The sequence below is a fragment of the Antechinus flavipes genome, chromosome 4 (genome assembly GCF_016432865.1).
Source record: "Antechinus flavipes isolate AdamAnt ecotype Samford, QLD, Australia chromosome 4, AdamAnt_v2, whole genome shotgun sequence".
In the NCBI taxonomy this organism is placed as follows: Eukaryota; Metazoa; Chordata; class Mammalia; order Dasyuromorphia; family Dasyuridae; genus Antechinus; species Antechinus flavipes.
The window spans coordinates 314,498,883-314,520,620 of NC_067401.1; the positions used below are offsets into that span (position 1 = coordinate 314,498,883).

General features: G+C 32.8%; 1 protein-coding gene across 15 annotated transcripts in view; it reads right to left on the reverse strand.

Moving 5' to 3' along the window:
• EPB41L2 (erythrocyte membrane protein band 4.1 like 2) overlaps positions 1 to 21,738 on the reverse strand; it is a 292,918-nt gene that overhangs the window by 70,309 nt on the left and 200,871 nt on the right. For all 15 annotated transcript variants that reach the window (XM_051997728.1, XM_051997742.1, XM_051997740.1 and 12 more), the window contains 3 exons: positions 13,478 to 13,553; positions 6,657 to 6,875; positions 3,320 to 3,407 (listed from right to left, as the gene is read on the reverse strand). In XM_051997728.1, coding sequence (XP_051853688.1) covers positions 3,320 to 3,407; positions 6,657 to 6,875; positions 13,478 to 13,553 — 383 coding nt within the window. The remainder of the gene's footprint in view (positions 1 to 3,319; positions 3,408 to 6,656; positions 6,876 to 13,477; positions 13,554 to 21,738) is intronic.

A 21,738-nucleotide genomic window follows, 5' to 3' on the forward strand; every position in this document is an offset into this window, starting at 1 on the left:
TTCATTAAAAAACACAGACTGAACCAAATTACCCAGAGCCATCACATATTCAAAATCAATTAGTGACATGATACATGTTGTATTCGGTACAATATAAATACAAAATGAACTAAATCCCCAAACTATTACTAGTCTCAATCTTAATCCAATAAATTAAAATTCATATTTCAATCTGACATTGAAAAAAACTTTTTATGTTTGTTTTAAAAAATAGAGGGGGGTAGGGCATTTCATATCTATTGATTGCCAAATGTTTTCTCTTCAATTATACTTCTATAATTCATATACATAGTTAAAATGCACTAAACTATCCATCTGAGTAGTTTTTTGTGTTGTGTTTTTTTTTTTTTGGAGAGGGGGAGAGAAGGAATTTAATCCATATGGTGTTTTCACATTTTTTCTAGCAGAAAATTACTAAGAAATCCTAGAAATACTCTGAGCAGGGATAAAAGAGAAGACTCTGTACAAAGCCATTTGGCTCCAAACCAGGCTGCCAAAAATTATTCACTGGGACTACTGAAGCAAATGATTATATAAGCAAATATTAAGTTCTTACTCATATTTTAAAGCCCATATTTAAGATCTACTTTTAAGAAGCTTCTTCCAATGAATGTAAACTGTTTGCATTTTTGTTTTTCTTCCCAGGTTATTTTTAACCTTCTGAATCCAATTCTTCCTGTGCAGCAAAAGAACTGTTCGGTTCTGCACACATATATTGTATCTAGGATATACTGTGACATATTTAACATGTAAAGGACTCCTTGCCATCTGGGGGAAGGGGTGGAGGTAGGGAAAAGTCCAAACAGAGGTGAGTACAAAGGATAATGTTGTAAAAAATTACCCAGGCATGGGTTCTGTCAATAAAAAGTTATAATTATGAAAAAAATAAAAAATTTAAAAAATTTTTTAAAAATGACAAAGAAATTTCTTCCAGTCTTGCTGACATACACCCCACTACTCGAACTATCATCTCAGGGAGCTCTCTGTTCTGCAACTTTCTAAAAGTACTTTTAATATCTTTTCGTATATGCTAGATCACAAGCTACATAACAGTAGAAATTGTATTTTGCATGAATTTTACTTTTTTCCCAAAATCTAGCATGGTGCTCTGACCATAACAGGTATTCAATGCCTGTTAAATGAAGGGATAAATATGGTCTCATCACAAATAAGAAAGCAATCCTTTTGTGAAGGATTGTACTATATACCATTTCCATATGAGTTCAGTATATTGAAAATGTCCAATATGATGTTATTTGACTTATTAATAAGGATGATCTAATTTCAGGTAAATTTCCTTTATTTCTGTTGACCTGTAGAGGTCCTATAAACTGCTATTATTCTATATTAATAAGTGACTTTGGTAGGTAGGAAATGAGTCATAAAAGGGGGTAGAGAAACAACTTAATGATAAAGGAGCCCTTAAGCACTCTATACATGTTCATTTTTAGTTTCTACAAAGTAAGCCCTAGTATTCTTGTACTTGTTTTCTTCACATAATTACACTAACTCAGGTAAGAAAGAGATGGAAAGATTGAGCCCCGCCTTTAAAAACAAAAATTTACAGGGAAGTGGTCATCTATCACAAGGCAAGGAGGAATCAAACTTTTATATAGATTTGCTTAAATGCCTTCTTTCCCATACCTGGAGATACAACTCTCATTTTTTTAAAGTTAGAAATTAAAAAAAAAAAATCCTATAAAGAAAAGAGGCTCTTCTATAGGATTGCAAATTTAGAATTGGAAGGCAGATGTTTCCCTAAGTTTACAAGTGAAGATAGTGGGGCCTAAAGAGGTAGGTCACAGTGCTACTAAAAGTAGAGATCAAATTCAAATCCTCAAATTCTAAGTTTATTACTCTTTCCACAGTTCTGTGATGCTAATTCACAATATCCAGAAGCTCTTTAGAGAGTGCTTATATCCGTGATAATGATGATTATTTATTCTTTGACCTCTGATCTAATTATAGAGCAAAGATAAGGGCTGGGGAAAAGGCAAAGGCAGCCTGAAATAGGCAGGAATAATACAAGAATTGGAGTCATAAGAACTTACCAAAAAGAGAATCAGGAAAAATGAATTTGGAGGCCAGTGGTAAAAGAATACTGGGGGCTTGCAGCAAAGGAACAGATATAGAAAAAACATGATTTAAAGTAAGGAAACATGATAGAACAAGGGAGAAGAAAGCGAAAAGTGATTTGGTTCCTCTAAATACTATGGCCATTCAGAAAAACAATTTGAATAGGGAAGAGGAAAAAGAGGGAGGAGAAAAGAGAAGGAGAAGGAGGAAAGAGGAAGAAAGGAGGGAAAAGGAAAGAGGAAGGAGAAAGAGAAGGAGGAAAAAAAGGAGGAAGAAGGAAGAAGGAAAAAGGAAGAAAGAGGATAAAGAGGAATACCCTGCTGATTTTACTTTAAAACTCAAAACCCTTTGTCTCTTCAAACAATAACCTAAGGAGTGGGGTGCTAAGTTATATATTAGCATGCAGTTTCTAAAATGGATTATATGGCAAAGATGATACAAGGTAGTAATGGATGATGTTGTAAAAGGACTGTGAGTGAAATTACAAAATAATACAATCATTAAGGAAAATAATTTGTAACTAATGCAAGAAAAGTTATTAAACTCAAATATCTGATTACTGGATATGTATTCTCAAGGGAAAAGGGGAGAGAGACACAGGTAAGGAAGAACTAGAAGAAGAGAAATAAGGCAGGGGAGAAAGGGAGGAACAGAGAAGCTTAGCTGTGTGTGTGTCTGTGTGTGTGTGTGTGTGTGTGTGTGTGTGTGTGTGTTATACATATATATATGTATGTATGTATGTATGTATACAAATACACTTATCAAAAGCATGGGGAAAACAAGTACTATGGGATTGGATTGCAATTGTAAAAAATGTAGTTTAAGAATGTAATGCAACATCATTGTGTTATTTAGAGATGATGAATATGAAGAAGCATGAGAAAACTTGCATGAAATTTATGCAAGATCAAGTAGAACAGAACCAAGAAACTAATACACACAATAAATACAATAAGATAAATAAAAACCAGATGAAAACACAGGCAAATTGTAATGATCAAATTCAGATTTAGAGAATAGATGATTACACCAAATGGTGGATGATTAGAGAGGCACTAACATGATCTCAGATAAAGTCATTGTATTGTCTGGTTTTGCTTAAGTAGATTTTTTTGGTTGTTGTTGTTATAAGGAAGGGTTCAATGAAGAGCTGGATGTTAAATCCAGAAATACCTTTTTTTTTTTTTTTTTTTAAGAACATCACAGTCATAATGAAACTTTAAAAAAACCATATTTACAATACCTTGGCATGATGTAGATCTACACCATACATGGAAAGTCTCTTTGCATTTTCTAAGAACTGAGAATCAGCTTGTGCTGGAGATAAGCCCCTATGAATCACAAAGAATAATATTATTTTATAAATAGGAAAAAATGTGAATAAAAATAAAAACCTTTCCGATTTTATAAAAAACATACAAATAATGTTTTCCCTATACTTTAACCTTCTTTCCTTTTAATATGACACCTTAAACATAGTTTTAATTTTTATTTAAAAAAATAAATGCCATATACCTAATTGCCTGAAGAAGCTGCTTTAGTTTTGCCTTAGGAAAAACATAATTTCGTTAAGTCATCCAAGTCCAACTTAACTACTTTTTTTTTTTTAAAATTCTGTCCCAGGAGAACAAATTCCAAAGCCTTAACTTTATTCTCAGTTAGATTATTTGATAACAAACTTAGTCACTGATATCCCAAAGCAACATCACATTAATTTTTTTTAATTACAAATAAAAGATAAATTAGTGAATGTGGATTGTTCGAGATATGTTTTCAGTAGCTAAGTCCTCTTTTGACGCTAATTCTGAAGAACAAATTTAATATACCTGATAAAGTTAGAAAACATGAAACCACTATATGAGATTATTGTTATTATAAATACATCATAAGTAAATGAAACTCAGGATTCTATATAACTTAAATAAATGCCAGTGTTATTTACCACAGATTATTCTCTTTGCTGAAGTGTACTTTAAAAGCAAAACAAAAAACAAAACCAGAAAAACCTACAATTTTTTTCAACTCTTCTAGGGTTACAAATCTTCAATTCATAGCATTCCTTATATTTGAAAGGATCCATTAATATATACTGATATGAGGACTACCTCATTCAGGGAGAAACACATTTTCCTCCTATAGAATTCTTGTTGATGTGCTCTTTTCATAGATCCTTCACAGAGATCAACCAATTGTTGGAAGTCTTAAATTCTGTGGTACTATTGGGGAAATAGGGCTCGCCAATCTACCACTTCTTACTCCAAGACTGGCCCACCTCCTTTTCCAGTGAATAGGCCTTCTCCATTCTGTTCCATATTTTTATAATACTCAGTGTTGGAAATATGTAGTGACCTTTCACCCAATATGTACCTCACTATTGACTCTTGTAATTTCAATTTTGATTCTTCTGAAATTGTGATGTTCTAAGAGTCAGAACATATGACATCAATGGGGATAGATTTGCTTTAAAAGAAGAGTTTTTCATACCAGGTAACCACTCAGGATCATTAAACACGCTGGATAAATTCCCAACTATAGTCCGGCTGGATTTCCTCTTCCTACTCAATTATCCATCTATCATGCCTGTTTTAGATATGCATATCAACATTCCTGATCTCTTTATTCATTGGAAAGAACATGTAACTCCATGATATATGATAACTGTTTAAACGTATTTACTGTTTAATGTATGGATTATCAGGACAAGTTCTTTTAAGTACTTATGGATATTATAAGGAAGGCACTATATCATTCTGGGGTTGATAGTTACAATATGCAACACAATATCAATTGCAAAAAAGGATCATTTGGAAAACTCCACCATCTTCTACAAGGACTACCTCTTCTATTTGGATTCATTCTCCATGACTGTGGAAAATACTTTGTTAGAATTTATCTCCCTTTGCCATATCTACCTTGATGTTAATTATTATGCAGAGGTGTCATTTATCAAAGAGTTTTATAAAATCTTAACAAATGCATGAAAGATTTCTTGCTTCAGTCTTTAAGATAAATCCAACCAGCTCATTTTAAAAATGTTTTGGTGGTTGTGTTCCAATTTAATTTGTTTCCTTTGTAATCCTGTGTATTTTATTTTATACATTTAAAAAAGTTCAAAGGCTAATTCATTAGTCTGCCAAGGGAGAAGAGGTTGATGGAGGACCACGACAGAAAAAAAGATGAATATGTGCATAAGTCTACTTCTTACTCCGACTGAAACAGATTTAATTTTCTTTTTAAAATTCAGAAAAAAATAAGCACATGGTGACCTTATAATATATACATCAGTCAGCCAAATAGATAAGTGTAAAGATATGAGCTCCTGCAAAAAAAAAAAAAAAAAACCTAAAATAACCTGCCTTTTTCTTTTTTCATTTTCATCAAAATCCTTATTACATGTATAGATCATTCTCAGATTTTATAAAGATGAGAAAGTAGGGACTTGGGTCAGAAGTCATTGATATTTTCTCAATTTTTTGTTAGGGGGTAATATCTCATCCAAATTATCCTTTGTTCTTGTTTACAAACATTATAAGCACTGAAAAATAAGATGGACGTGTGTTCAACAAAGTGTTGTTTCTTGTTGCATTCAGACATATAGTAAAACTAACTCTTTGGTGTGACTCTCCAAAAAGAGCCAGTGAAGAATTTTTTTCTTTCAGCTACAACTTCCTTTTGTCTTCTGGTTTCATTGATCACAGGAATATCAATATGATATAATTCATTTCTTATAAAAGAATACCAAATGGCTAGTCACAGATCTTACATTTGGAGCATTATTATTGTTATAATAATATAAATATAATATATATAAGTATATATATATATATATATATAAATTATTGTTTTCCTAAAAGTTGAGCTCTATTTTCTACCATTCCACAATCACTCTGGGAATAAAAGAAAGGTTATCATTTGCCTTTGCCATTCCCAAATAATTCATCACTTAATGGCTGGTCTACTGAGATGAATCTCTATTTCATGAAATTGGTCCTGGAATTAAGTCTATATCCATATTAAACCTAAAACCTTTCAAACCATGAAATAAATTTTAGTTTCTGCCTGAGGTTATAATTTAGCTAACATTCTTCAAGGACCGAAGGTCAAAAACTCAAGGCAGTAAGGCAAAACTTTCCTTAGGAATCTTTATAGCTGATTTTCCTTGGCCAAGACAGAAGGTCATCAAATATATATTGGAGTCATTTATGTTTCATTATACCACATCCATTCCCATCCAAATGGAATGTTCATAATCTGTCTATTTAATAAATAATTTAAAATTAAATACTTAATATTGTTAATAAGGATAATTAGTGGGTATATATAAATGAATACATAAAATACATGAAGAAATGCAGTTAACTTTTTTCAAAAAATAAAAATTCATTAACCTTTTTTTCTCCATTCATTAGGAGTTGGTCAGATAGTCTTACCTTAAGACATTAGTAGAGTAGTTATCCTAAGGTAAAATGTAAACATTCTGCCAAAATATCCCATTTGTCAGTAATTAGATGTTAAGCTAATCCTATGCAAGTAGAAATAACCCTAATCATTCCCTCTCTCCAGCACAAAAGTGAACAGACCTATGAGTTTTGTGCAGCTCTACTACTTTCTCTTCCATCTCCTTAGTTTGATTGGGAGCAAACTGAAATTCACTGATGTAATCGCTGCTGTGTTCCTCTGGGTCATAATCACCAAGCTCAGCTTGCAGTGTATATGAACCAAGGAGAGCATGAGTCACGAAAGAACAGGGTAGGCGGCCAGAAGCAATATCCTGTCGAAGTTGAAGGCACAGGAAATATCTATGGGGGGAAAAGAAAATCATTTATTTTCATAGTACTACAGAGTTCTAATAATATTCTCCAAACATCACAATGTTAAGAACATATGTTCACAATAAAGTTAATATTTTTATGACAAAAAATCAATTTGACAAAGCTTATATTTCATCATCTGTAGTTTGCCCTACAGATTGTACAAGCTATATGTGCATAAAATTACTGTAAAGATGCACTGTAATGCAAACTGTAAGATTTTATTATATACAGCTGATACTACAGTTTTAAAATTTTTATAAGTTTGTTCAATTAAATATAAAAACATTTTTGATATATTTTTTTAATTTTGATTCTCTCATCCTCTTCCCTCCTCTTTCTTTGAGAAAGTAAGCAATTTGATACAAATTATACATATGTACTCATGCAAAACATATTTCCATAATAGCCAAGTTGCAAAAGAAAAGAAAAAGAAACTTTATTTTAAAAAAAGGACCCCTAGATCTCCATTCAGACTCCATCCATTCTCTTTAGTGGTAGATAGAATTTCTTTTCATCATAAGTCCTTTGGAATTGTCTTAGTTCACTGTATTATTGAGGATAGCGAAATCATTCACAAATGATCAACATACAATATTATTATTGTGTATGACCTTCTCCAGCTTCTGCTCACTTCAGTTTGCATCATTTCATGTAAATCTGATTTTCTGAAATCCCCTTGCTTATTTTTCTAATGGATGCTAAACTATATAGTGAGATAGCCTTTGGGTGTGCCTTATCGCCAACTATCTCCCACCATCACCTTTGGGTGTTACTACTAAATTGGTGCCACATGAACACTTAATTCAGTCCCTAGAGACCCAGACCTTGAATCTAAATCAGTTCCCTGTTAAAAAGAAAGAAAGAAGGAAAGAAAGGAAAGAAAGAAAGGAAAGAAAGAAGGAAAGAAAGAAAAGCAGAAAGAAAGAAAGAAAGAAAGAAAGAAAGAAAAGAAAGAAAGAAAGAAAGAAAGAAAGAAAGAAAGAAAGAAAAGAAAAGAAAAGAAAGAAAGAAAGAAAGAAAGGCAGAAAGACAGAAAGAAAGAAAGAAAGAAAGGCAGAAAGACAGAAAGAAAGGCAGAAAGAAAGGCAGAAAGAAAGGCAGAAAGAAAGGCAGAAAGAAAGGCAGAAAGAAAGAAAGAAAGAAAGGCAGAAAGAAAGAAAGAAAGAAAGAAAGAAAGAAAGAAAGAAAGAAAGAAAGAAAGAAAGAAAGAAAGAAAGAAAGAAAGAAAAGAAAGAAACTACACCAACATTAATCTAGCTAGCACATTTATATATTGTGCCTGCAAATTCACTAACATCTCTCAGATGTCAACTACCATTCCTTCCTTGCTTTCTTTTTCTCCATTCAGTTCAATCCTCCTACTTCTCATTCCCTTTCCTCTTCAGCTTTCACAAAGGCTTTTCCCTTTTCCCAGGAAAGATAAAACTTCCTCTTTACCCTCCTCTTCCCAACTTCTTGTCCTAACAGAAACTTCCCTGTCTCTAAGGCTCTATGGCCAATTCTTACTGCTCTAAGTAATATATGAATGCATATTGTTCTCTATGTTTTGACTCACAATGCGGCATTCCTCAACCACAGAATACTTTCATGAGTTATCTGTTATCCCACTAGCAACAATGCCCACTGTAAGTTCAGAATATCTTAAAGTCAACCAGGCCCTCACTATTGTAAAGCAAAACACTTATTTTTCTTTGTATTGGATCCACTTATTAAACTATTTATTAAGTAACTTCTAGATATATGGCATTCTAATAGGCATGAGAATAAAAATCCCCCAAATAAAATAAACAGACAGCAAGAGAGAATATATAAAAGGAAATAAAATGAAATAAGAATGGGAAGGTTAGTGGCAGCCATATTGTAAATAGCTTTAAATGCCAGAAAGAGGAGATTATATTTTATCAGACAATGGAATAGACATTTGAGTACAGGAGTAGTAGAGTTAAATTTATGATTTAGGAATATCAATGTGAAAACTGTATGAAAGATGGATTGTAGAAATTCTAGAGATTGGAAGCATAAAATCTAAGAGGTGAAAGGGATTTAAACTAGAGTTCAATCTCTGTCAATGAAGAAGAGAAAATAGAAATGAAAGATATTATATGGAGGTAAGATAGAAAAGACTTGGCACATGACTTGTATGGAAGTGAGGGAGAGGGGAAAAATGACTACGAGGTTATAAACCAAGATTTTTGAAAGGATAACTTTACTTGAGCAGAAATAAGGAAACTTGAAGAAAAGATGGGTTTTAGAAGAGAATATGAGTTCTATCTTAAACATGTTAGAGGTCTGCAGAATGCTCAAGGGGAAATGTTTAGCAAGCAATTGATAATAAGAGCAATTCAGAAGATAGATGATATAGGCCAGAATATTGTCTATTAACAAACATTTATTAAGGGCCTCCTATTTGCCTAACACTGTGCTAACCCCTAGGAATATAAAAAAGAGGCAAGAAGCTTACAATTTGTATATTAGCTTTATTACTGCTATTACCAGATTAAGAGCAGATACCCCTTTTTCCTTCATCTTCCTGAATAATCTCATTCATGGTAGAGCAATAAATATTTGTTAAGTGAAAACATTAATATTTCGATTAGCATGTATTAGTTCTTGCTATCCTAAGCTACTTTGCAAGGACCAATCCCTTTCTTTGCCTGATTCTGCATATTATTCACTCACTAAAAAGATTTTGTCCCTAAGGAAAAATGATACAATTTCAAAATCTTCAGTCCTTCACAATTTTCCTGTTCCTATGTGATTCCTATAAATTCCTTCACATTCACAATCTTGGTATCATTGTTGCAATTCTACATTTAGTCCATTACTTTTCTCTGTACAGTTTCCAGGGTTATTCTTTCCTCCTTTCTTATGTCTATTCAATAAGCAGTCATAAAGCAACAATTAGATGCTAAGCACAGGAGAAATAGGAGGTGGAATGTTGCATATAGGGAGAATCATCAAATAGTCCAATCCAAACATTTGTTTGGGTTATAAAAATTTCACACAGACAAAATCAAGTTTCTTATTCTGAATAGGCACCCTCCTCTTAACCCCACCTTCATAAAAGCTTTCTAAATTGCTGGATTCTGTTCATATTCAAAATGCCATTCCCATCCTATAAAAATGCACTGAATTTAGAGAGGTGCCAGACACAGGTGACACACAGGTGTGCACCAAAGAGAAGGTGTGATCTATACTGCAAAAATCACAGATAGATCCATGAAGCATAAAATCTAATAACTTAACAAAGGACAAACAGGAAAGTAACTCCTTTCAGGACTGCACAGACATTGCCCATAAACCAGACCTTCAATGTACCATTCAGGATTATAACTCTTTTAACTGCTGACATACTTGCTTTTCAAGCCCATTTACATGAAGACCCAAAGCACTTACTGATACTATAAAATTACTCTAAGAGATTTTAATCCCCCAACAATTTACAGCAGGGAGTGTGTATGTATAGAGCGGGTGTTGCTTTACAGAGCCCTAATTAAAGTCTATTATTTAAAAGCACTCTTGCTTAGAAGCTCTGTATTCTATGCATGTCAGTGTGTCGGATTCAATGCTCCAACAGCTTACTATGCAGTTAAAGAGGCCATTATTTACTAGCTGAAGCAAATTCAGATCAAAGTTGGATTAGTAATTGTGCATCTCTCCCCACATCAGTTACAAGCCCAAAAAGTCAAGATGCATAGCCTTCTACATACTCCTGGAGAGGAATACACACACACATATTATAGCCCCCGTGAGTGGGCAATATCTGACAGCAAAATGAAGTAGGAATATGCTTTAGTAAATTTTATCAAATGAATCTAGAGTGAATTTGTAAAGCTATTTTTTTTCTAAGACCTACAGGCAAAGGAAGATTAGAAAGCAATTGTTTTATAAGACTAGCTCTCCCTATACAATTTTTGCCATGTGTGAAATCTCAAAAACAGCTGATTTATGCTGATACAGACCATCTACACCATTCACAACTATAATGATAAATTCTCATATAAGTCAAGACCAAATAAAAACGTTGTAACCCTTTTCTTCTCTAGCAGAGAAATGATATCAAGAGACTGATACTCCTCTCTGTCTCAGTTTCATAAAAAATAGCACTTACCTTCCAAGGTTACTGTGAGGACAAAATCATATAATAGGTAATATTTTTAAGTACTTTACAAACCTTAATGGGTTATATGAATGCTAACTACTATTTTTACTCTTATTATTATTATTATTATTATTATTAGAGAGGTGTCAAAGCAACATTAATAAACAAACATTTATTAAATGCATATTATGTGCCAGGAACTGTGCTAAACTAAGCACTAGGGATAAAAAAAAGAGGCAAAAATTAGTTTCTGCCCTCAAGGAATTTACAATGTAATGGAGGAATCAAAAGGTAGAAAAATATATACAAAACAAGATATATACAGGATAAGTAGGAAATAATTAAGAGAAAAAGGGCATTAGAATCAAGAGAGCCTGTAAAAAAGAGGATTTCAATTAAAGACTTAAAGGAAGCCAGAATGCAAAGAAAATGGAGGAGAGCCTTCCAGGAATGAAGAATAGCCAGAGAAAATGTCTGGAACTGAGACATGAAATATCTTGTTTGTGGAACAACCAATAGGGTCAGTGTCCCTAGATTATGTGTCAGGGAATAACATGTGAGAAGACTGGAAAGGTACAAAGAAGATTACGCTATGAAGAACTCTGAATGCCAGAAGACACTGTATTTGTTCCTGGAGGTAAAAGGAAGCCAATGAGTTTATTAAGTAGAATCCATGCTTGGACTTGTGTTTTAGGAAAAATCACTTAAGTGCCTGAAAGGAGAACAGACTAGAATAGGGATAGCTAACTATTCATGAAATGATAAGGGCCTACACCAAAATGGGGGCAGTTATCAGAAGGGAGCATATGTAAGAGATATTGCAAAGGCAAAATTGATAGGCCTTAGCAACTAGCTTGAATACGTGGTAGGTAAGAGAGTAAGGAATTAAGGATAATACCCAGGTTTCAAACCTGATGAGCTGGCAGGATGGTCTTGCCCTCTATGGAACAGAGAAGACCAGGGTGGGGGTAGGATGTAGGGGGATAAAAATTATGAGTTTGGCTTCAAAAATAATGAGTTTAAGATGTCTACAGGACATCCAATTTGAGATGTCTAAAAGGCAGCTGGAGAAGCTGGCCTGGAAGTCAGCAGAGAGCACAGCAGATGGAGAACACACACAGCTGTCAGGAAGAACTATGTTCAAGCTCCATGTCTAACATATACTTATGATGTGAGCCTCGACAAATCATTTAACCTTTCTTTCAATGCACCAGGCAATTCTCTAAGAGAGTAGAGGGAAGTTTCCTCACTGGGAATTTCCTCACTGGGAGTTCCCTAAGAAATGGAATAAAAGGTCTAGACATTGTATTTATGTGTCTGTGTATGTATGTGCATGCATATGAGCATATACATATACATATATATTATTATCTAAAATATATTTATACAGATAATTGAGATTGATGCATGTTACCAACTCTTTGTGATTCTATTTGGAGTTTTCATGGCAGAAATATTAGAACGGTTTACCATTTCCTTCCCCAGCTTATTTTACAGATGAGGAAACAGAGGTACAAAGGATTAAGTGACCTGCCCAGGATTATATAGCCAGTAAGTATCTGATGTCAGATTTGAACTCAGGAAGATGAGTCTTCCTGACTGCAGACCTGACACTATATCCATGGCACCACCTAGCCACCCAACATAAATACATAATACCCAACTTCAAATCCTGTATTCTTCTACTATAGCAAAACAAGATATACTTTATTTATGGAATTGTAAAAATGACTTATATTGCATAATATTTAAAATAAGCTTACCAGAAAGAAGAAATTGAAAGGGAAGGAAAAATTACTGAGGAAGATGAAGTAATTTTCCCCCTTCCCTCAATGTTAACTTTTTTAAACTATTGAGAACTGATGAAAATCCATCCTATCTAAATCTCCAGAAAAAGAAATGTTACAACCTTCCTTGATCACCATCTTGTCAAATTCCAAGTAGATTAAAAAATCAGAATGGTCTCTGAATGATCATATGGCAGTTATCTAAATTACTAAATCTCTCCACTGATTTTCTCTTCTATAGGATTAAAAAAAACACCTACTTGAACCATTCCTGGTCTATAACATACCACTAGAATATTGGTAATAATATTTTAATTTTCCAATAAAAATCACTGCATTACCAAAAAATGAATCTTTGGATACTTTTCTTGATGGAAAGTCTGGCAAAAGAAATAACAACCTGTAACATCAGCTTTGAATTTTATATTCAGGAATACAATGAATGACACTATATAGCAAAGAAAGACAAAGTATAATAATGGAAAAAGAGAAAATTTTGTTTTTTAAGGCCTTAAGATGTTCAACAATTTAAAAATATTTATTTTATCTTATGTTTCAAAGAAATCTCAGAATAAAAGTATTAAAAAGTTATCTTTTTAAAAAATGTTCCAGAAATGATTCTTAAGTCTCTACTACAAAGAATTAAACATGCTCTTTCTTTACTTTGAAATTGAAATTTATTTTAAAAATGCAAGTACCTGGTGATGTCTTCAGTCAGTTGTGAAGGATCAGGAGGATAAAATTTCACATTAAATGTGAATATCCAGGGAAGATCTGTAATGATTAAATAGCAGGTTTATTAATAATGTCAATGATCAGAAGTTTTATGACTTCCAAAGAGAAGAGAAAAGTCATCTAAGAATTACAACTTCAATTCTAAATACCTCATTAAGCCAAAATATGAATACCATTTACAAAAATGTCTCAGAACCAAACAAAAAACAATAGTGGTACTTAGAGTAACTTTATTAATAATCTGTTTTGACTCATGTTATCAGCACTTCTCTAAGATTTCTTATGACAACCTAGTACAATCTTAACATGGTCTATAAGTATTTTTAGGATATAGATTCTAGAACTTTGTTCTTAAAAAATAATCTGAATGGGTATGATTCACCAGATGCCACATTTTGCTTAAAGACTAGATGAGAGATTAAAGGGGGAAGGAGAAAAAAGAAAAAAGGGTTCTGAGATTTCCAAAATATTGATGAGTAAAACCACTCTGGAAATAATAAATGACCAAGAGGGATGTCTAGGAAAGAGGTTCCTAAAAGAGTCCAAGATACAGCATAAAATGTGTTGAAAGCAACACATTTAAATCCCACTTCAGCCACTTACTAGTTGTATGATCCCCAGCAAGTTATTTAATATGTCTGTATCAATTTTCTCATCTGTTTAATGGGGCTAATTAAAAGTCACTGGTTGAGGATAAAATATTTAACTGGCATTACAAACCTGCAAATGCTATATAATTGTTAATAGTGGTGGTGGTGAGTTTAGTGAGGATGATATCAATGATGATGATGATGATGATGATGATGATAAAGAAACTCAGAGAGAATAGAACAGAGAAAAAAGGTGAGGTGAAGGAGAAATAATAAAGTATTAAAAAAGGGATTCTAACAGTTCAACAATAATTCAATGTGTGGGTTCTACTTATGGCAACTATCTTCCTCAACCCTATAGCTTGACACGGCAATGCTACAAATCTTTTTGAAAAAAATATTTTCAGTAGACAAAAAAGGTATCCTACCAAATTCCTTTTACAACACTAATATGTTTCTGATATCAAAACCAGGATGAGGAAAAACAGAGAAAGAAAACCAATTTCTCTAATGAATACTGTTATAAAATATTTAAATAACCATCAGCAAGCATTATCTGTAATGGGGATAAGATAGAAAATTTCCCAAATAAGATCAGAGTGAAGCAAAAATATTCATCATTACCACTATTGTTCAATATTATAGTAGAAATTTAACTATATCAATAAGAGAACAAAAAGAAATTGAAGGAATTAGAACAGGAAACTAAAATCTCTTAAACTCATTGTAATCCCAGAGGAGTCACTATCTCTCAAAGCTCTAGGCAAATCTCTAAGACTATAAGTTGTCAATGACTGAATAAGTTATAGGAATTTAGATTAAATTAATTAATTTATTAATTTTTGCTATATATATGCTAAAATGCCATAATCAATCAATCAATTAATAAATTAAATTAATTAGATTAAAATTAGTGTTAGAATACTAACTGTGCTGTGAAAAATGATACTAAAGATGGTTTCAGAGAATTTGGGAAGACGTATGAAGTAAAGGAGAAGGAGGAGAATAATTTATAAAACAACAATGCTGTAAAGACAGAAAACTCTGAAAGACTTAGGAACCAGAAGCAATATATGACCCACCGTGATCCTAGGGGATTCATGATAAAATATGTTACTCACAACTTAGTAGGGACAAATAGATTCATAAGTTGAGATGACCAATGAAAAAATCTGTTTTGCTTGACTGTACTTATTTGTAACAGGAGTTTTATTTTTCTAACAATATTGATGGGCAGATGGTGGGAGAGAGAGAAGGCAAGTTTTATTTCCCTTTTTCTTTCTTTTTTTTTGCAAGGCAATTAAAATTAAATTACTTGGTAGGGTCACACAGGTTGTAAGTGTCAAAAGGTCATATTTGAATTCAGATGAGACTCCAGGCCCAATACTCTATCCACTGCACCATCTTGCTGGCACTGAGAGTTATCTTGATTGAAAAAGATTTATTTTTTTTTAAAAGGAAGATTTTTAAGTTGTTAAGAAGTTTCTAAGTTACTTGACATAAGGAGCATCTTCTCCCAGAGTGTTCCTTGTATCAGTGAAATCACAGATCCAGCCATTATTCCTTTAATTACATGTGTACATGTTTGTCTCCAAGAGAGTCTAAATTCCTCAAGGATACACTGTTTCCTTTTTGTTTTTGTATCCCCTCAATACATAGCCATGGGGATGAGTACATAGTAGGTGGTTCATAAAGCCCCCTGATTGCTTCCAAAATCTGTTATTTATTCATACCTGCATATAATGTACACTTAATTGTTGAATATTAATAATTTGATTAGTCAGAAAATAAAGTATTCAATCTCATGAACTTGCTTTTAGTCAACAACAATTGTGTTTGCCTTTTCACAATTTAGAATGGTTTTTGGGAAGATCAGAAAAGACAAGTAAGACTTTATTATTTTTAATGTCCTCCAAATAAGTATGAACCTATAGTTTCTTTTCTTCTTAGATTATTTTTATTCTTAAATTCTTAAATTAAAAAATAAAATAGAGATACTAAAAGAATCATTGCAGTACCTATTTGAGGTATCTCAAAGAACTTTAGCTGAAGGCTTTGGGATATAAGAATCCCTTCAATATTTTCTTATTCAATCTATTTTCTTGCCCTTTCCTGTCCATCCTCCTACACCCCACGGTCACCATCAAAGACAATTTAAAGAGTAAAGGAAATAAAAGAAGACAATAAAAGGGGAAGGAAAGGCATTTATATTCCTTTCATCCTGACAGTAGGGACTTTATAATTTTGTACTGGAATAATTATTGATGTGGGGTGGATGGTAGATGTAAACAGAAAGACACAGAAATGTACCTGCACAGTGCTAACTGTGCAAGAAAGTCAATGTATTTGCCAAGGGATAATGTGTGTAGAAAGTCTACAAAAAGTACAATGGAAGAATCTTGGGATGCCCTCTTCCCATATATATTTAAGGGAAGGGAAGATAAGAAACCACTAAAGGATTTACAAGAGGAATAAATAAAAAGATAGAAGTAGGAGCAACAGATGAATCTAACTACCATCTGAATCCAAAAATCAATGTTGCACAAAAGTCAAAGAAATAAGGACTGAGGTGAGAGGGGAAAAAAGGGAGGGAGACTGATTAGAAGTGTCAAGCAAAATCCGAAAGTCATCTCTTATTCAAACCCAGAACTTCCTTCAGTGTCATTGTCCTCTCTCTGCAATGTGGATGACATCAAATAAGAAAAAAAAAGCAATTAGGAGTGAAAAATAGATGTTTATTAGATATTATAAAATCAATGGTATGATGAAATAGTAATCAGGATTTTTTTTTAAATACTTACTTGAGACAGTATATTTCAAAAACAGAGTTCAAAGAATTTACTATTTTAAGGAAGTTAAGACACTTAAGTCCAAAGTTCAATCAATGAACTATGAGAAATTTTTTAATGTTAAAGTATATGTTAAATCCAACATATGAAAAGATATTTGTACAGTTATCTTGATGCACAAGAAAAATCAGATCTAGAAAGAAAAAAAAACAAGGAAAACAAAAATGCATGCAAACAATAACAGAAAGAGTGGAAATGTTATGTTGTGGTCCACACTCATTTCCCATAGTTCTGTCTCTAGGCATAGCTGATTCTCTTAATTACTGAACAATTGAGAGCTATGAAAAATTTAAGGAGAAATGCCAAATTAACAGTTACCATTCACACCTGTTCCAACTGAAGGAGTAATTGGATCAGAGTAGAGAATTATTATTTCAATACTCTAAATGAGAAGATATGACTCTTGAGTCATGATGGTTGCAATGAAAATGAAAAGTAAAAATACAAGAAAATTTGCTAAGCTTAAATCAATAAAGAGAAGACAATGTGACATACAGTAGAAAAAATACTATATTTAAAGTCAGACAACTTCCATTCAAATCCTATCTTTCTCATTTATTAACTGTGTGATCTTTTCAAGGCCTATTTCTTCACATAAAATGAGGGTATTGGATGAGGATATGTCCTTTTAAGCTTCTAACTCTAATTTTCTTCGAGTTCTAAATCTGCGATCCTAAATGGGACTTGGCAAAAAATCACACTTGAGGGAAGAAGAGTTAGAAAAAGTGAATGAGCTCATATAAAGGAGCATACATAGAATTGGAAGTGACTTTGAGGCCTTCTAGTCCAATATGCTTATCTTTTTTTTTTTTTTTTTTTTTTTTTGGGAGAACTATTTTATTTTATTTTTTTTTTATTTTTTTTTTTAATTTTTTTTTTAAGTTTTTTTATTTAATAATTACATTATATTGACACTCATTTCTGTTCCGATTTTTTTCCCCTCCCTCCCTCCACCCCCTCCCCTAGATGGCAAGCAGTCCTTTATATGTTGGATATGTTGCAGTATATCCTAGATACAATATATGTTTGCAGAACCGAACAGTTCTCTTGTTGCGTAGGGAGAATTGGATTCAGAAGGTATAAATAATCCGGGAAGAAAAACAAAAATGCAGATAGTTCACATTCGTTTCCCAGTGTTCTTTCTTTGGGTGTAGCTGCTTTTGTCCGTCATTTATCAATTGAAACTCAGGTCTCTTTGTCAAAGAAATCCACTTCCATCAAAATATGTCCTCATACAATATCGTTGTCGAAGTGTATAATGATCTCCTGGTTCTGCTCATTTCACTTAGCATCAGTTCATGAAGGTCTCTCCAAGCCTCTCTGTATTCATCCTGCTGGTCATTTCTTACAGAACAATAATATTCCATAACATTCATATACCACAATTTACCCAGCCATTCTCCAATTGATGGGCATCCATTCATTTTCCAGTTTCTAGCCACTACAAACAGGGCTGCTACAAACATTTTGGCACATACAGGTCCCTTTCCCTTCTTTAGTATTTCTTTGGGATATAAGCCCAATAGAAACACTGCTGGATCAAAGGATATGCACATTTTGATAATTTTTTGGGCATAATTCCAGATTGCTCTCCAGAATGGTTGGATTCGTTCACAACTCCACCAACAATGCATTAGTGTCCCAGTTTTCCCGCATCCCCTCCAACATTCATCATTATTTTTTCCTGTCATCTTAGCCAATCTGACAGGTGTGTAGTGGTATCTCAGAGTTGTCTTAATTTGCATTTCTCTGATCAATAATGATTTGGAACACTCTTTCATATGAGTGATAATAGTTTCAATCTCATCCTCTGAAAATTGTCTGTTCATATCCTTTGACCATTTATCAATTGGAGAATGGCTTGATTTCTTATAAATTTGAGTCAGTTCTCTATATATTTTGGAAATGAGGCCTTTATCAGAACCTTTAACTGTGAAAATGTTTTCCCAGTTTGTTGCTTCCCTTCTAATCTTGTTTGCATTAGTTTTATTTGTACAAAGGCTTTTTAATTTGATGTAATCGAAATTTTCTATTCTGTGATCAGTAATGGTCTCTAGTTCATCTTTGGTCACAAATTTCTTTCTCCTCCACAAGTCTGAGAGATAAACTATTCTATGTTCCTCTAATTTATTTATAGTCTCGTTCTTTATGCCTAGGTCATAGACCCATTTTGATCTTATCTTGGTATATGGTGTTAAGTGTGGGTCCATGCCTAATTTCTGCCATACTAATTTCCAATTATCCCAGCAGTTTTTATCAAATATTGAATTCTTTTCCCAGAAGTTAGGGGCTTTGGGTTTGTCAAACACTAGATTGCTATAATTGACTATTCTGTCTTGTGAACCTAGCCTTTTCCACTGATCCACTAATCTATTTCTTAGCCAATACCAAATGGTTTTGGTGACTGCTGCTTTATAATATAATTTTAGATCAGGTACAGCTAGGCCACCTTCATTTGATTTTTTTTTCATTAGTTCCCTTGAGATTCTCGACTTTTTATTGTTCCATATGAATTTTGTTGTTATTTTTTCTAGATCAATAAAATATTTTCTTGGAAGTCTGATTGGTATAGCACTAAATAAATAGATTAGTTTAGGGAGTATTGTCATCTTTATTATGTTCGCTCGGCCAATCCAAGAGCACTTAATATTTTTCCAATTATTTAAGTCTGACTTTATTTGTGTGGAGACTTTTTTATAATTTTGCTCATATAATTCCTGACTTTCCTTTGGTAGATAGATTCCCAAATATTTTATGGTATCAACAGTTATTCTGAATGGAATTTCTCTTTGTATCTCTTGCTGTTGGGTTTTGTTGGTGATGTATAAAAATGCTGAGGATTTATGGGGATTTATTTTGTAGCCAGCTACTTTGCTAAAATTATGAATTATTTCCAATAGCTTTTTGGTAGAATCTCTGGGGTTCTCTAGGTATACCATCATATCATCTGCAAAGAGTGATAGTTTGGTTTCCTCATTGCCTACTCTAATTCCTTTAATTTCTTTCTCGACTCTTATTGCCGAGGCTAGTGTTTCTAATACGATATTAAATAATAATGGTGATAGTGGGCAACCTTGCTTCACTCCAGATCTTACTGGGAAAGGTTCCAGTTTTTCCCCATTGCATATGATGCTTACTGATGGTTTTAAATATATGCTCCTGACTATTTTAAGGAAAAGTCCATTTATTCCTATGCTCTCAAGTGTTTTTATTAGGAATGGATGTTGGATTTTATCAAATGCTTTTTCTGCATCTATTGAGATGATCATGTGGTTTTTGTTTGTTTGGTTATTGATATAGTCAATTATGCTAATAATTTTCCTAATATTGAACCAGCCCTGCATTCCTGGTATAAATCCTACTTGGTCATAGTGTATTATCCTGGTGACAATTTTCTGTAATCTTTTTGCTAATATTTTATTTAAGATTTTAGCATCAATATTCATTAGGGAGATTGGTCTATAATTTTCTTTCTCTGTTTTCAGCCTACCTGGTTTAGGTATCAGTACCATATCTGTGTCATAAAAGGAGTTTGGTAGGACTCCTTCAATCCCTATTTTTTCAAATAGTTTATATAACATTGGAGTTAATTGTTCTTTAAATGTTTGGTAGAATTCACATGTAAATCCATCTGGTCCTGGGGATTTTTTCTTAGGGAGTTGATTGATAGTTTGTTCTATTTCTTTTTCTGAGATGGGACTGTTTAGGATATTTACTTCTTCCTCTGTTAGTTTGGGCAAGCTGTATTTTTGGAGGTATTTTTCTATTTCATTTAAGTTGTCGAATTTATTGGCATAAAGTTGGGCAAAGTAACTCCTAATTATTGCTCTAATTTCCTCTTCGTTAGTGGTGAGTTCTCCCTTTTCATTTTTAAGACTAACAATTTGATTTTCCTCTTTCCTTTTTTTAATTAGATTTACTAAGGGTTTGTCTATTTTGTTGGTTTTTTCATAGAACCAACTCTTAGTTTTATTAATCAATTCAATAGTTTTTTTACTTTCAATTTTATTGATCTCACCTTTTACTTTTAGAATTTCAAGTTTAGTGTTTGACTGGGGGTTTTTAATTTGTTCCTTTTCTAGCATTTTTAATTGCAAACCCAATTCATTGACCTTCTCTTTCTCTATTTTATACAAATAGGCCTCTAGAGATATGAAATTTCCCCTTATTACCGCTTTGGCTGCATCCCATACATTTTGGTATGATGTCTCATTATTATCGTTTTCTTGGGTGAAGTTATTAATTATGTCTATGATTTGCTGTTTTACCCAATCATTCTTTAGTATGAGATTATTTAGTTTCCAATTATTTTTTGGTCTACTTCCCCCTGCTTTTTTGTTGAATGTAATTTTCATTGCATCGTGGTCTGAAAAGGATGCATTTACTATTTCTGCCTTACTACATTTGAGTTTGAGGTTTTTATGTCCTAATATATGGTCAATTTTTGTATAGGTTCCATGAACTGCTGAAAAGAAAGTGTATTCCTTTCTGTCTCCATTACATTTTCTCCAGAGATCTATCATATCTAGCTTTTCTAGTATTCTGTTTACCTCTTTAACTTCTTTCTTATTTATTTTCTGGTTTGATTTATCTAATTCTGAGAGTGCAAGGTTAAGATCTCCCACTATTATAGTTTTACTGTCTATTTCTTCTTGCAGCTCTCTTAGTTTCTCTTTTAAGAATTTAGATGCTACCCCACTTGGTGCATATATGTTTAATATAGATAGTGCTTCATTATCCATGCTACCCTTTAGCAAGATATAGTGTCCTTCCTTATCTCTTTTA